The following is a 14,891-nucleotide window of genomic DNA, read 5'->3' as shown; positions in this document are numbered from 1 at the left end:
ACACAGGTGGCTCTGCAAATCCTGGCATTTATATAGAGACCTAGACGGTTAGTCCGGTTCACATCACCAGAGCTGCAGAGCATGAAGACACAGGTGGCTCTGCAAATCCTGGCATTTATATAGAGACCTAGACGGTTAGTCCGCTTCACATCACCGTAGCTGCAGAGCATGAAGACACAGGTGGCTCTGCAAATCCTGGCATTTATATAGTGACCTAGACGGTTAGTCCGTTTCACATCACCAGAGCTGCAGAGCATGAAGACACAGGTGGTTCTGCCAATCCCAGGATTTATATAGAGACCTAGACGGTTAGTCCGCTTCACATCACCATAGCTGCAGAGCATGAAAACACAGGTGGTTCTGCAAATTCCAGTATTTACGTAGAGACCTAGACGGTTAGTCCGCTTCACTTCACCATAGCTGCAGAGCATGAAGACACAGGTGGCTCTGCAAATCCTGGCATTTATATAGAGACCTAGACAGTCTGCTCCACATCACCGTAGCTGCAGAGCATGAAGACACAGGTGGCTCTGCCAATCCCGGCATTTATATAGAGACCTAGACGGTTAGTCCGCTTCACATCACCATAGCTGCAGAGCATGAAGACACAGGTGGTTCTGCAAATCCCGGCATTTATATAGAGACCTAGACGGTTAGTCCGCTTCACATCACCATAGCTGCAGAGCATGAAGACACAGGTGGTTCTGCCAATCCCAGCATTTATATAGAGACCTAGACGGTTAGTCCGCTTCACATCACCATAACTGCAGAGCATGAAGACACAGGTGGCTCTGCAAATCCCGGCATTTATATAGAGACCTAGACGGTTAGTCCGCTTCACATCACCATAACTGCAGAGCATGAAGACACAGGTGGTTCTGCAAATCCCGGCATTTATATAGAGACCTAGATGGTTAGTCCGCTTCACATCACCATAGCTGCAGAGCATGAAGACACAGGTGGTTCTGCCAATCCCGGCATTTATATAGAGACCTAGACGGTTAGTCCGCTTCACATCACCATAGCTGCAGAGCATGAAGATACAGGTGGTTCTGCCAATCCCGGCATTTATATAGAGACCTAGACGGTTAGTCCGCTTCACATCACTATAGCTGCAGAGCATGAAGACACAGGTGGTTCTGCCAATCCCGGCATTTATATAGAGACCTAGACGGTTAGTCCGCTTCACATCACCATAGCTGCAGAGCATGAAGACACAGGTGGCTCTGCAAATCCCGGCATTTATATAGAGACCTAGACGGTTAGTCCGCTTCACATCACCATAACTGCAGAGTATGAAGACACAGGTGGTTCTGCCAATCCCGGCATTTATATAGAGACCTAGACGGTTAGTCCGCTTCACATCACCATAGCTGCAGAGTATGAAGACACAGGTGGTTCTGCCAATCCCGGCATTTATATAGAGACCTAGACGGTTAGTCCGCTTCACATCACCATAGCTGCAGAGCATGAAGACACAGGTGGTTCTGCAAATCCCGGCATTTATATAGAGACCTAGACGGTTAGTCCGCTTCACATCACCATAGCTGCAGAGCATGAAGACACAGGTGGCTCTGCCAATCCCTGCATTTATATAGAGACCTAGACGGTTAGTGCGCTTCACATCACCATAGCTGCAGAGCATGAAGACACAGGTGGTTCTGCAAATCCCGGCATTTATATAGAGACCTAGACGGTTAGTCCGCTTCACATCACCATAGCTGCAGAGCATGAAGACACAGGTGGCTCTGCAAATCCCGGCATTTATATAGAGACCTAGACGGTTAGTCCGCTTCACATCACCATAACTGCAGAGTATGAAGACACAGGTGGTTCTGCCAATCCGGCATTTATATAGAGACCTAGACGGTTAGTCCGCTTCACATCACCATAGCTGCAGAGCATGAAGACACTGGTGGTTCTGCAAATTCCAGTATTTACGTAGAGACCTAGACGGTTAGTCCGCTTCACATCACCATAACTGCAGAGCATGAAGACACAGGTGGTTCTGCAAATTCCAGTATTTATATAGAGACCTAGACGGTTAGTCCGCTTCACATCACCATAGCTGCAGAGCATGCAGACACAGGTGGCTCTGCAAATCTTGGCATTTATATAGGGACCTAGACGGTTAGTCCGCTTCACATCACCATAACTGCAGAGCATGAAGACACAGGTGGTTCTGCCAATCCCGGCATTTATATAGTGACCTAGACGGTTAGTCCGCTTCACATCACCATAGCTGCAGAGCATGAAGACACAGGTGGCTCTGCAAATCCTGGCATTTATATAGAGACCTAGACGGTTAGTCCGGTTCACATCACCAGAGCTGCAGAGCATGAAGACACAGGTGGCTCTGCAAATCCTGGCATTTATATAGAGACCTAGACGGTTAGTCCGCTTCACATCACCGTAGCTGCAGAGCATGAAGACACAGGTGGCTCTGCAAATCCTGGCATTTATATAGTGACCTAGACGGTTAGTCCGTTTCACATCACCAGAGCTGCAGAGCATGAAGACACAGGTGGTTCTGCCAATCCCAGGATTTATATAGAGACCTAGACGGTTAGTCCGCTTCACATCACCATAGCTGCAGAGCATGAAAACACAGGTGGTTCTGCAAATTCCAGTATTTACGTAGAGACCTAGACGGTTAGTCCGCTTCACTTCACCATAGCTGCAGAGCATGAAGACACAGGTGGCTCTGCAAATCCTGGCATTTATATAGAGACCTAGACAGTCTGCTCCACATCACCGTAGCTGCAGAGCATGAAGACACAGGTGGCTCTGCCAATCCCGGCATTTATATAGAGACCTAGACGGTTAGTCCGCTTCACATCACCATAGCTGCAGAGCATGAAGACACAGGTGGTTCTGCAAATCCCGGCATTTATATAGAGACCTAGACGGTTAGTCCGCTTCACATCACCATAGCTGCAGAGCATGAAGACACAGGTGGTTCTGCCAATCCCAGCATTTATATAGAGACCTAGACGGTTAGTCCGCTTCACATCACCATAACTGCAGAGCATGAAGACACAGGTGGCTCTGCAAATCCCGGCATTTATATAGAGACCTAGACGGTTAGTCCGCTTCACATCACCATAACTGCAGAGCATGAAGACACAGGTGGTTCTGCAAATCCCGGCATTTATATAGAGACCTAGATGGTTAGTCCGCTTCACATCACCATAGCTGCAGAGCATGAAGACACAGGTGGTTCTGCCAATCCCGGCATTTATATAGAGACCTAGACGGTTAGTCCGCTTCACATCACCATAGCTGCAGAGCATGAAGATACAGGTGGTTCTGCCAATCCCGGCATTTATATAGAGACCTAGACGGTTAGTCCGCTTCACATCACTATAGCTGCAGAGCATGAAGACACAGGTGGTTCTGCCAATCCCGGCATTTATATAGAGACCTAGACGGTTAGTCCGCTTCACATCACCATAGCTGCAGAGCATGAAGACACAGGTGGCTCTGCAAATCCCGGCATTTATATAGAGACCTAGACGGTTAGTCCGCTTCACATCACCATAACTGCAGAGTATGAAGACACAGGTGGTTCTGCCAATCCCGGCATTTATATAGAGACCTAGACGGTTAGTCCGCTTCACATCACCATAGCTGCAGAGTATGAAGACACAGGTGGTTCTGCCAATCCCGGCATTTATATAGAGACCTAGACGGTTAGTCCGCTTCACATCACCATAGCTGCAGAGCATGAAGACACAGGTGGTTCTGCAAATCCCGGCATTTATATAGAGACCTAGACGGTTAGTCCGCTTCACATCACCATAGCTGCAGAGCATGAAGACACAGGTGGCTCTGCCAATCCCTGCATTTATATAGAGACCTAGACGGTTAGTGCGCTTCACATCACCATAGCTGCAGAGCATGAAGACACAGGTGGTTCTGCAAATCCCGGCATTTATATAGAGACCTAGACGGTTAGTCCGCTTCACATCACCATAGCTGCAGAGCATGAAGACACAGGTGGCTCTGCAAATCCCGGCATTTATATAGAGACCTAGACGGTTAGTCCGCTTCACATCACCATAACTGCAGAGTATGAAGACACAGGTGGTTCTGCCAATCCGGCATTTATATAGAGACCTAGACGGTTAGTCCGCTTCACATCACCATAGCTGCAGAGCATGAAGACACAGGTGGTTCTGCAAATCCCGGCATTTATATAGAGACCTAGACGGTTAGTCCGCTTCACATCACCATAGCTGCAGAGCATGAAGACACAGGTGGCTCTGCCAATCCCGGCATTTATATAGAGACCTAGACGGTTAGTCCGCTTCACATCACCATAGCTGCAGAGCATGAAGACACAGGTGGTTCTGCAAATCCCGGCATTTATATAGAGACCTAGACGGTTAGTCCGCTTCACATCACCGTAGCTGCAGAGCATGAAGACACAGGTGGTTCTGCCAATCCCGGCATTTATATAGAGACCTAGACGGTTAGTCCGCTCCACATCACCATAGCTGCAGAGCATGAAGACACAGGTGGTTCTGCCAATCCCGGCATTTATATAGAGACCTAGACGGTTAGTCCGCTTCACATCACCATAGCTGCAGAGCATGAAGACACAGGTGGTTCTGCCAATCCCGGCATTTATATAGAGACCTAGACGGTTAGTCCGCTTCACATCACCATAGCTGCAGAGCATGAAGACACAGGTGGTTCTGCCAATCCCGGCATTTATATAGAGACCTAGACGGTTAGTCCGCTTCACATCACCATAACTGCAGAGCATGAAGACACAGGTGGTTCTGCCAATCCCGGCATTTATATAGAGACCTAGACGGTTAATCCGCTTCACATCACCATAACTGCAGAGCATGAAGACACAGGTGGTTCTGCCAATCCCGGCATTTATATAGAGACCTAGACGGTTAGTGCGCTTCACATCACCATAGCTGCAGAGCATGAAGACACAGGTGGTTCTGCCAATCCCGGCATTTATATAGAGACCTAGACGGTTAGTCCGCTTCACATCACCATAACTGCAGAGCATGAAGACACAGGTGGTTCTGCCAATCCCGGCATTTATATAGAGACCTAGACGGTTAGTCCGCTTCACATCACCATAGCTGCAGCTTTAGGACGCTCCCAGAATCAGATCCATCTGCCAGGCCGCAGTCCAGCCTATCGCTTTATTCATTTCGCCGTCTCTGAGATTGGGGCCTTTATTACGTTTCACTTTTTGTATTTTACCAAACTCTTTATTTGCACAACACGAAATTAAACATCAATGACCACATCTAAATACTTTATCAGAATCCAGTTTATTATAATAGTAGTAATTACTCTGTATTGTCCGTCCTCTGTGAGACGCCATTAGAGCGCACTCATGGTCCCTGTCCTTAATGTCTGGTCCTAGAGGTGTTATGTTCCGCAGACGTTGCGGTCTTGTCCGTCCTCTGTGAGACGCCATTAGAGCGCACTCATGGTCCCTGTCCTTAATGTCTGGTCCTAGAGGTGTTATGTTCCGCAGACGTTGCGGTCTTGTCCGTCCTCTGTGAGACGCCATTAGAGCGCACTCATGGTCCCTGTCCTTAATGTCTGGTCCTAGAGGTGTTATGTTCCGCAGACGTTGCGGTCTTGTCCGTCCTCTGTGAGACGCCATTAGAGCGCACTCATGGTCCCTGTCCTTAATGTCTGGTCCTAGAGGTGTTATGTTCCGCAGACGTTGCGGTCTTGTCCGTCCTCTGTGAGACGCCATTAGAGCGCACTCATGGTCCCTGTCCTTAATGTCTGGTCCTAGAGGTGTTATGTTCCGCAGACGTTGCGGTCTTGTCCGTCCTCTGTGAGACGCCATTAGAGCGCACTCATGGTCCCTGTCCTTAATGTCTGGTCCTAGAGGTGTTATGTTCCGCAGACGTTGCGGTCTTGTCCGTCCTCTGTGAGACGCCATTAGAGCGCACTCATGGTCCCTGTCCTTAATGTCTGGTCCTAGAGGTGTTATGTTCCGCAGACGTTGCGGTCTTGTCCGTCCTCTGTGAGACGCCATTAGAGCGCACTCATGGTCCCTGTCCTTAATGTCTGGTCCTAGAGGTGTTATGTTCCGCAGACGTTGCGGTCTTGTCCGTCCTCTGTGAGACGCCATTAGAGCGCACTCATGGTCCCTGTCCTTAATGTCTGGTCCTAGAGGTGTTATGTTCCGCAGACGTTGCGGTCTTGTCCGTCCTCTGTGAGACGCCATTAGAGCGCACTCATGGTCCCTGTCCTTAATGTCTGGTCCTAGAGGTGTTATGTTCCGCAGACGTTGCGGTCTTGTCCGTCCTCTGTGAGACGCCATTAGAGCGCACTCATGGTCCCTGTCCTTAATGTCTGGTCCTAGAGGTGTTATGTTCCGCAGACATTGCGGTCTTGTCCGTCCTCTGTGAGACGCCATTAGAGCGCACTCATGGTCCCTGTCCTTAATGTCTGGTCCTAGAGGTGTTATGTTCCGCAGACGTTGCGGTCTTGTCCGTCCTCTGTGAGACGCCATTAGAGCGCACTCATGGTCCCTGTCCTTAATGTCTGGTCCTAGAGGTGTTATGTTCCGCAGACGTTGCGGTCTTGTCCGTCCTCTGTGAGACGCCATTAGAGCGCACTCATGGTCCCTGTCCTTAATGTCTGGTCCTAGAGGTGTTATGTTCCGCAGACGTTGCGGTCTTGTCCGTCCTCTGTGAGACGCCATTAGAGCGCACTCATGGTCCCTGTCCTTAATGTCTGGTCCTAGAGGTGTTATGTTCCGCAGACGTTGCGGTCTTGTCCATCCTCTGTGAGACGCCTTTGGAGCGCACTCATGCTCCCTGTCCTTAACGTCTGGTCCTAGAGGTTTCATGTTCCGCAGACGTTGCTGTCTTGTCTTAGGAGACAGACTTCCAGTACACGGCTTATTCCTAAAGGGCCCTTGAGCATCATTAACTGATTTAATTAGACTTGTCCTGGTCTCCCAGGTCATACGCCAGGGCTTTAAGCATTTAATTAAGCCGTAAGAGCTTGGTGCACCTGCACATAGCGCTCAGGCATTGCCGCCCCTTCAGTATTACCTCCCAGGCATTTAACTCTCTCATTTCTGATACTTAATACCTCGTTTTCCCCATCAGCAATGATTCTTCTTTTGTGTTATTGGTAATATAATGTATATAGCGCTCCGCACCTCAGCACGATGGGGAACCCGGCGCCAGGTCAGGGAACTCGGCTTTCTGCTTCAGTTTATTCCTGATGTTTCTGTAAATGATTTGACCATCGTCATTTGTGGCTGTTCAGCTGTTTGTCAGGACTTGCTGAGGCTTGCAGTTCCACAGCAGCTGAAGAGTCACTTGTTCCCGATCTCAGCCCTAATAAATGACCCCTATTTAACCCCTCTGTGTCCTTGCAGAGCTGAAGTCGTCAAACACCGCGCACTCCCTGAGCTTCCTGCTGAACACGTCGGATTATCGTATTCTGCTGAAGGACGAGGACCATGACCGGATGTACGTGGGCAGCAAGGACTTTATCCTGTCCCTGGATCTGCAGGACATCAACCGTGAGCCGCTCATAGTAAGGCCGCGCTAATGGTTGTCTGGATGCCGGGAGCTCCCCACCACACTGATTGCTGTTAGATCCTGATTCGGAGACGTACGCGATGCCGATATTTACGCAGATCGAGCGATTGTTTGCCATTACGCATGCGTATAAGCCGCCCTGCGCGTACTCAGGGATCGCATTGTGATTACGGACGCACCGAGAAATCCATCTCAGAGTGACTGACAGGTTGTCAGCGTTTGGGGGAGGTAACAGAGGGGTGGTCATTAAAACGCAGGCGTGTCTTACGTTAGACCGCCGTTTTATGGGCGTGCATAAATTATCCACTGTAGAGCATGTGCAGCGTGAGAGGAGAGCTGCCGAGTCTGCGGCTGGTCAAACCTGTCGCAAGGGCAAGATGGCCGCTGATGTGTGTTAATGTTACCGATATTTACGCAGGTAAGCGACGCTGTGCGCAGGTAAGACGGCAGCGGTGGGCGTCCCTATGCTCGGGTGATCTTTGCAACCATATTTTCGCAGCTGCGATCGCATTAGCGCCCATCTCTGAATCAGGCCCTCAGTCATTTGTTAGCGGATTAGAGTTAATAATGAATGAGTTATTTTATAATGAACTAGACGACATAGTACAGGGGCCATGGGTCACACACACCCCCCTTACAGCAATCACACCGGAGCAAATGATCCCGAATAGCCCCACTCACAGCCGCAGGCCGCGCTGGAAATAACAGCACATGACAGAATAATACGTCTTATCCGTAACGGAGCTCTGAGCTGTGTTATCCCGGAGGCTGGAGTTCATGTACTATTACCCAATACACCTCCCTGCACTTCTCTTTCTCTCTGCAGATCCACTGGCCGGCCAAGCAGCAGAGGATCGAGGAGTGTGTCCTGTCTGGTAAAGACAGCAACGTAAGTGTGCGCAGGAGGGCCGGGCGCAGCAGCCATGTCAGGCGCAGTGGAGCGATATTTTTAGACGCAACGCGCATGCGTCCCGATTTTGTTTGTACCGAGCAGATTTAGATACACGGTAACAGAAATGTAAGGGGGTCCCAGGACGGTGAAGAGGAGGTAACGACGGTCTCTAGAAAGCCCCTGGAGATGTGGCACCTTATGGGAGTGTCGCAGGCGCCTTGCTGAAAGCCGCTACGTACATAGATGCTCAGCCGCTAATAGGACGTATTCACAGAGGAGCTGCGTCTGCCATGGGGCTGGTAGAAGTTTCCATGGAGCGACTGATGCTGCGCTAAAGATGCACCAAGCGGTATTTCTGCGTCTACGGAAGCTGATAGTCGGGTCTCTGTTCTAGCACATTCGGGCGCAGGGATGTACACCAGGGAAGGGCTCTGTACCGTCATTAGCATAGAGAAGAAACCGCAGCTGCTCCCGGCTCAGAATCGCTAATCGCTTCCTGTCTGTCCTCTCCCGTTTCCTGTCTGTCCTCTCCCGTTTCCTGTCTGTCCTCTCCCGTTTCCTGTCTGTCCTCTCCCGTTTCCTGTCTGTCCTCTCCCGTTTCCTGTCTGTCCTCTCCCCTTTCCTGTCTGTCCTCTCCCCTTTCCTGTCTGTCCTCTCCCCTTTCTTGTCTGTCCTCTCCCCTTTCTTGTCTGTCCTCTCCCCTTTCTTGTCTGTCCTCTCCCCTTTCTTGTCTGTCCTCTCCCCTTTCCTGTCTGCCCTTTCCCGTTTCCTGTCTGCCCTTTCCCGTTTCCTGTCTGCCCTTTCCCGTTTCCTGTCTGCCCTTTCCCGTTTCCTGTCTGCCCTTTCCCGTTTCCTTCCTGCCCTCTCCCGTTTCCTGTCTGCCCTCTCCCGTTTCCTGTCTGCCCTCTCCCGTTTCCTCCCCGTCTTGTGGCGTTTCCACCTCTCCCTATACAACCTTTGTCGTCCCCAGGGAGAGTGCGGTAACTTTATCCGTCTAATCCAGCCCTGGAACAGGACTCACCTCTACGTGTGCGGTACAGGAGCGTATAACCCAGTGTGCACGTATATCAACCGCGGACGCAAAGCACAGGTACTGTACCAGGAACACTGACTTCCCACTGCTGAGCGTGGCACTCTGCAGACTATTCCTTCCATCTGCAGTACTGTCATAGCTGCGTTACTGACTGGCTCAGGGCAGTGTTACCACCCAGTAGTAAGAAGCATGCGGAGGGGAACATTAGCAATAGTCTGCACAGGATAGATGATAGCCGTATTTGCCTATATTAGATGTTATCCATACCAGCAACCTGTGTGCATTATTTGCTATGTATGGCGGATGTGCTCTGCTGTTGTGCACACGATTGCGCCTATCGCAGGGGTGACACAAACACAGGGGTGTATGGAGGTGGCGGTATCTTTGCATCATGTGGTCAGACGGCGCAGTAGGTAATGGATTACATCAGCGGTCTCCTTTTTGTTACATGATCTGGCTTGTTCAGCATTAGACGGGCGAGACCTAATCTTCAGCATTGTCACCGTTTCCCGAGCGGTAGCCAAAACCCTCCGGGGTGAGCTACAAAGCTGCAAACTTGCGGACGGACTCGCACAGCTCTTTCTATGCCGTTTATATAGCCAAGCGCACAGCTGTGAATGTTACGATGGCGGCCTCTGGGTGGAGCGTCACTGTTTCGTCTGCTGAGAGAATCTTGGCGGATTGGGGCGACTCCTGCGGAATCCAGACAAGGCGCAGGAATAAACCTGATATCGCAAAAGAAAGACGTAGATCATGTTACATGACAGGATATTTAGTCTGCGCGCACATGGCGAAGAATTGTCAGCCATATTCAAAGTTTCAATTCAATAATAAGTTTCTATGTTAGGAAAAACTAATTAATGAAGAAAACATCAATCCAGGACCATCACTTGCGTGCGCCACTAATTCACGTGCCCGGAGGACGCAGACAAGGGCAGCATTTGCGCAGTGCTCTAGGTAACGTAGTGGGGGAGAGGAAAACCAGGAGCGGTGTGAGGAAGGACAGGAGGCCAAGCACTGCCGAGTACATAAACACTTCTAAAACATGGAGGATGCTGGTGTCAGGTCAGCTGAGACTAAAACAGAGTGGGGTCAGGTGAAGGGTTAAAGGTCACTGTATAGAAGTACTATCTGCGTGTGGGTGAAGGGGTTAGAGGTCACTATGTAGAAGTACTATCTGCGTGTGGGTGAAGGGTTAGAGGTCACTATGTAGAAGCACTATCTGCGTGTGGGTGAAAGGTCAGAGGTCACTATGTAGAAGTACTTTCTGCGTGTGGGTGAAAGGTCAGAGGTCACTATGAAGAAGTACTATCTGCGTGTGGGCGAAAGGTTAGAGGTCACTATGTAGAAGTACTTTCTGCGTGTGGGTGAAAGGTCAGAAGTCACTATGTAGAAGTACTATCTGCGTGTGGGTGAAAGGTTAGAGGGCACTATGTAGAAGTACTATCTGCGTGTGGGTGAAAGGTCAGAGGTCACTATGTAGAAGTACTATCTGTGTGTGAGTGAAAGGTTAGAGGTCACTATGTAGAAGTACTATCTGCGTGTGGGTGAAAGGTTAGAGGTCACTATGTAGAAGTACTATCTGCGTGTGGGTGAAAGGTCAGAGGTCACTATGTAGAAGTACTATCTGCTTGTGGGTGAAAGGTTAGAGGTCACTATGTAGAAGTACTATCTGCGTGTGGGTGAAAGGTTAGAGGTCACTATGTAGAAGTACTATCTGCGTGTGGGTGAAAGGTTAGAGGTCACTATGTAGAAGTACTATCTGCGTGTATTGGGAGATAAATATAAGTGAATACTTCTGAGGTGAGTTTATTCTACGTCACAGTAATTTATCTGTACAATGTTCTATGTATTCTGCTCATTTCACCCCTGACTGTTGCATCTTGTGCTGCATGCAAATGACATGTACCAGCTTCGTCTGCATGTCCGTGTAATATGTGTCTGTGTGCACGTCATGTGCTGTACATGTTACACGTGTCCCGTATACAGACACTAACCGCCAGGATTAGGGGCAGAGTCGTCATTTGTGCCTGTGTTGTGTGTCACACCCGTCCCCGGCAGTGTTCCTCTTCCTGCCTGGTCCCCTGATCACCCCTCAGCTCTAACTCTTATCGCCCTGCTCCTCTCCTCAGGCCTCAGAGCACGCAGCGTCCCCCGGAGGAAGAGGCAGCAGAGCAGCAGATATGCCGCCCAGCCCAGCACCAGCTGATCTCAAGGTGGGGCCATGGGGCCGCTCCCAGGGGCCGTGGGGCCCCCTTCCCCATCCTGATACTGGGGCAATGATCACATGTCTGCCAGCCTGTCAGTGTGGCATAAGATAGTTGTGTGAGGTCGGTGGTGTAGCAGCATTGCAGAGGCTTTTACCTGACGTGTCCCAGGCGTGTGATAGGAGACTCCCCCTCATTCCAGGAGGTACAGACCTTGCCCGCGTGTGCATAATGCCGGGATACCCCCAATCCATGGCTCCAACCCACATAAAGCTACCGCAGTCTCTAGCTCCTGATACAAGGTGTTACTACGTCATCTGTAATTCACTCCCCTCTCTGTCATTATACCTGATGGTAATCTGCCTCATGGCTCAGTCTCTTCCCTTTCCAAAAGTGTGAATGACTCTGCAATCCGTTTGGTGCCACAGAGTACTGTACGCTGCTTTAGATTGTAAGCTCTGTGGGGCAGGAATGGGATATTTTCTGATGGAGCAAATACTACCTTATGTGCAAGACGCAGCTGGACTGCAGGGTTCTAGGTTTGCAGATGATGTATTGGGCACGTCAGACCCTGGCCGCTGAACCAGTACTGCCTGTGCTCCAGAAGGAAGTGTAGTGTGCAGCGTGTTAACCGTTCCCCCATCGTCCTTCCTCTTGGTCACCACCAGTACGCATTCATTATGTCTGCACATCCACCTTTGCAAAGGAGCTTTTTTTGTCTTCATGGGTTGGGTGTCCCTTGTATATAAGTCCCCCATACCCATTATTTCTGCATCTGCTGGACTGCTAGTAAAGTGTATGACGATCCCTATTCTTACACCAACGGCAGATTTCCATATGGAGGCCTGGATGTGTAGACAGAGGGCCCTGTGATTGTCTGAGCCGTCTCCTAATTGCCTCCTCTCTCTCTCCCGTAGGATTACGTCTTTCACCTGGACCCAGATCGCGTGGAGTCAGGGAAAGGAAAATGCGCCTATGACCCCAAACTGGATAGTGTATCTGCGCTCGTCAGTAAGTGTCCTCACCTCTGTCCCAGAATATGAGAGTCCGTGCTTCTGCTGTACATAGTGGCGTAACACCCTGCACGCCATTCACTCGCTCACACACCAGCCGGTCCTGACTTACTGAAACACAATGGGGCAGGGTCTGAGTTGGACGCAGCGGCGCCCATATCTCTGTCTGTTGTCCATCGCAAGTCTTCAAATTTATGCTAATGCCGCTATAAATCCCTTCCCTGGTGCAGATCCGTGTGTACTGACGTGCAAGGACTGAGACGCCCACTGTCAGCGCCCATAGACGCTGTAATACTACCAGGGGCGTCATTAGAAGCCACCATCGGTCGCACCATAGAAACTTGCAGCAGCCCCATAGTATGTGCTGTTCTTACACCCCTGTGCGGCCCCCTACGCCCCTGTGCGGCCCCCTACGCCCCTGAATCTCTGTGCGCAGCCGCTTTCACCGACATTGCCATAACGCGCCCATAAGACGGTCCATCTTCGTGCGGCCGCTAAGCCACCCCCCTGTCACTGCCCAGGAACGCCCAATATATTTTCACAACATTTCTAAGCCCGTAGGTCTCCCGTGTGGCTGAATGGCACCTCCGACTGTGCGCTGCTATCTGGACTGTGCGCACTGTGACTTACATGCATCACAGAAGAAGAAAAATCGCTCCGACATCGGCAGCGCGTGCGACTCATAATCATATTAATACAAACTCTGGCTTCTGCGTGTGTACAAAGCAGCGTTTATCCATAACTGACGGACTCCTCCATACAACCGTATTGTCGCCATTTTGTGGGAGAACATTTGCAAGGATGCACCAAGTTCTGCTCCCGCTGCGTCTGCCGTAGCCGGTATGGCTGTATGAATAGATTTAGGAAACACCCAGTTAGTAGTCCCTGACGCTGTTCTGCTGCTTGGCCGATGCACAAAGAAGCATTTGGAAAAGCGTCAGCGCGTTACATAAAGCGATCGGTGATACCTAATGTGACAGCTACTGAGCCGTGTGCCGCCGTGTGGGTCTGCGGGCTGCAGACACCGCGCTCATCTCTATAATGAGCAGTGACGTTGCAACCCGCTGGCAGTATCCCCGAAGGCCGGACGGACCATAAACTGGGTAAGCTATATTCAGCCTCCAGTGCCCAAAGCTCCGGCCTATGGTACCCGGGTGCTAAGTACATGGGAAGAATTATACTTGCTAATCACTATAGGGTACAGATGAACCTTTCATGGCTCCGTCTATCCTCCCTATAGATCAATGTGTATTATTAGCATTGTCCAGTCAGTACTGTCCCATGATCCTTAGCTGGGGTTGAGAAATGAAGGGTTAATGCACAGACCGTGTATGTGAGCAGCTGCAGGATCTGAGGGGCGGTCCATCAGGGGGAGAAGGAAGTCTGCCAGATCTCCTTCCCGCTAATCCGCCTGCCCCCCCGAGAGGGACCCGCCGTGCGACCCCTCCCTTCACCCTCCACCTGAGGGGCTTTCCTTACAATCCGAGGTCGAGACTCTCTAATTAATCAGGAGCAGCTGCTGGGCTACGAGCCAGCGAGATAAGCGTCACTCAGAGCGTTCCCGACCATATAGAGCTGTACTGAGCATTTCACTATAACAGTACATCAGGCACATGGCAATGACATCACTACCGCACGGCAATGACATCACTACCGCACGGCAATGACATCACTACCGCACGGCAATGACATCACTACCGCACGGCAATGACATCACTACCGCACGGCAATGACATCACTACCGCACGGCAATGACATCACTACCGCACGGCAATGACATCACTAACACACGGCAATGACATCACTAACACACGGCAATGACATCACTACTGCACGGCAATGACATCACTACCACACGGCAACGACATCCCTAACACACAGCAACGACATCACTACCGCACGGCAATGACATCACTAACACACGGCAATGTTACCACTACCACACGGCAACGTCACCACTACCGCACGGCAACGTCACCACTACCGCACGGCAACGACATCACTACCGCACGGCAACGACATCACTACCGCACGGCAACGACATCACTACCGCACGGCAATGACATCACTACCGCACGGCAATGACATCACTAACACACGGCAATGACATCACTACTGCACGGCAATGACATCACTACCACACGGCAACGACATCCCTAACACACAGCAACGACATCACTACCGCACGGCAAT

The 14,891-nt window shown here is 50.6% G+C and overlaps 1 protein-coding gene across 2 annotated transcripts in view; it reads left to right on the top strand.

The window, feature by feature from the left end:
• Positions 1-14,891, top strand: part of SEMA3F (semaphorin 3F) — a 155,011-nt gene that overhangs the window by 105,222 nt on the left and 34,898 nt on the right. Inside the window, exons 3-7 of one of the 2 annotated variants that reach the window (XM_088465632.1) lie at positions 7,388-7,548; positions 8,380-8,442; positions 9,416-9,535; positions 11,611-11,694; positions 12,603-12,696. In XM_088465632.1, the coding sequence (XP_088321758.1) occupies positions 7,388-7,548; positions 8,380-8,442; positions 9,416-9,535; positions 11,611-11,694; positions 12,603-12,696 (522 nt within the window). The remainder of the gene's footprint in view (positions 1-7,387; positions 7,549-8,379; positions 8,443-9,415; positions 9,536-11,610; positions 11,695-12,602; positions 12,697-14,891) is intronic. The other variant, XM_088465633.1, reaches the window with a different exon arrangement.

The sequence above is a fragment of the Taudactylus pleione genome, unplaced genomic scaffold, assembly GCF_031769625.1.
Source record: "Taudactylus pleione unplaced genomic scaffold, aTauple2 ptg002059l, whole genome shotgun sequence".
Classification (NCBI taxonomy): Eukaryota; Metazoa; Chordata; class Amphibia; order Anura; family Myobatrachidae; genus Taudactylus; species Taudactylus pleione.
This window is presented reverse-complemented; position numbering and strand designations above follow the sequence as displayed.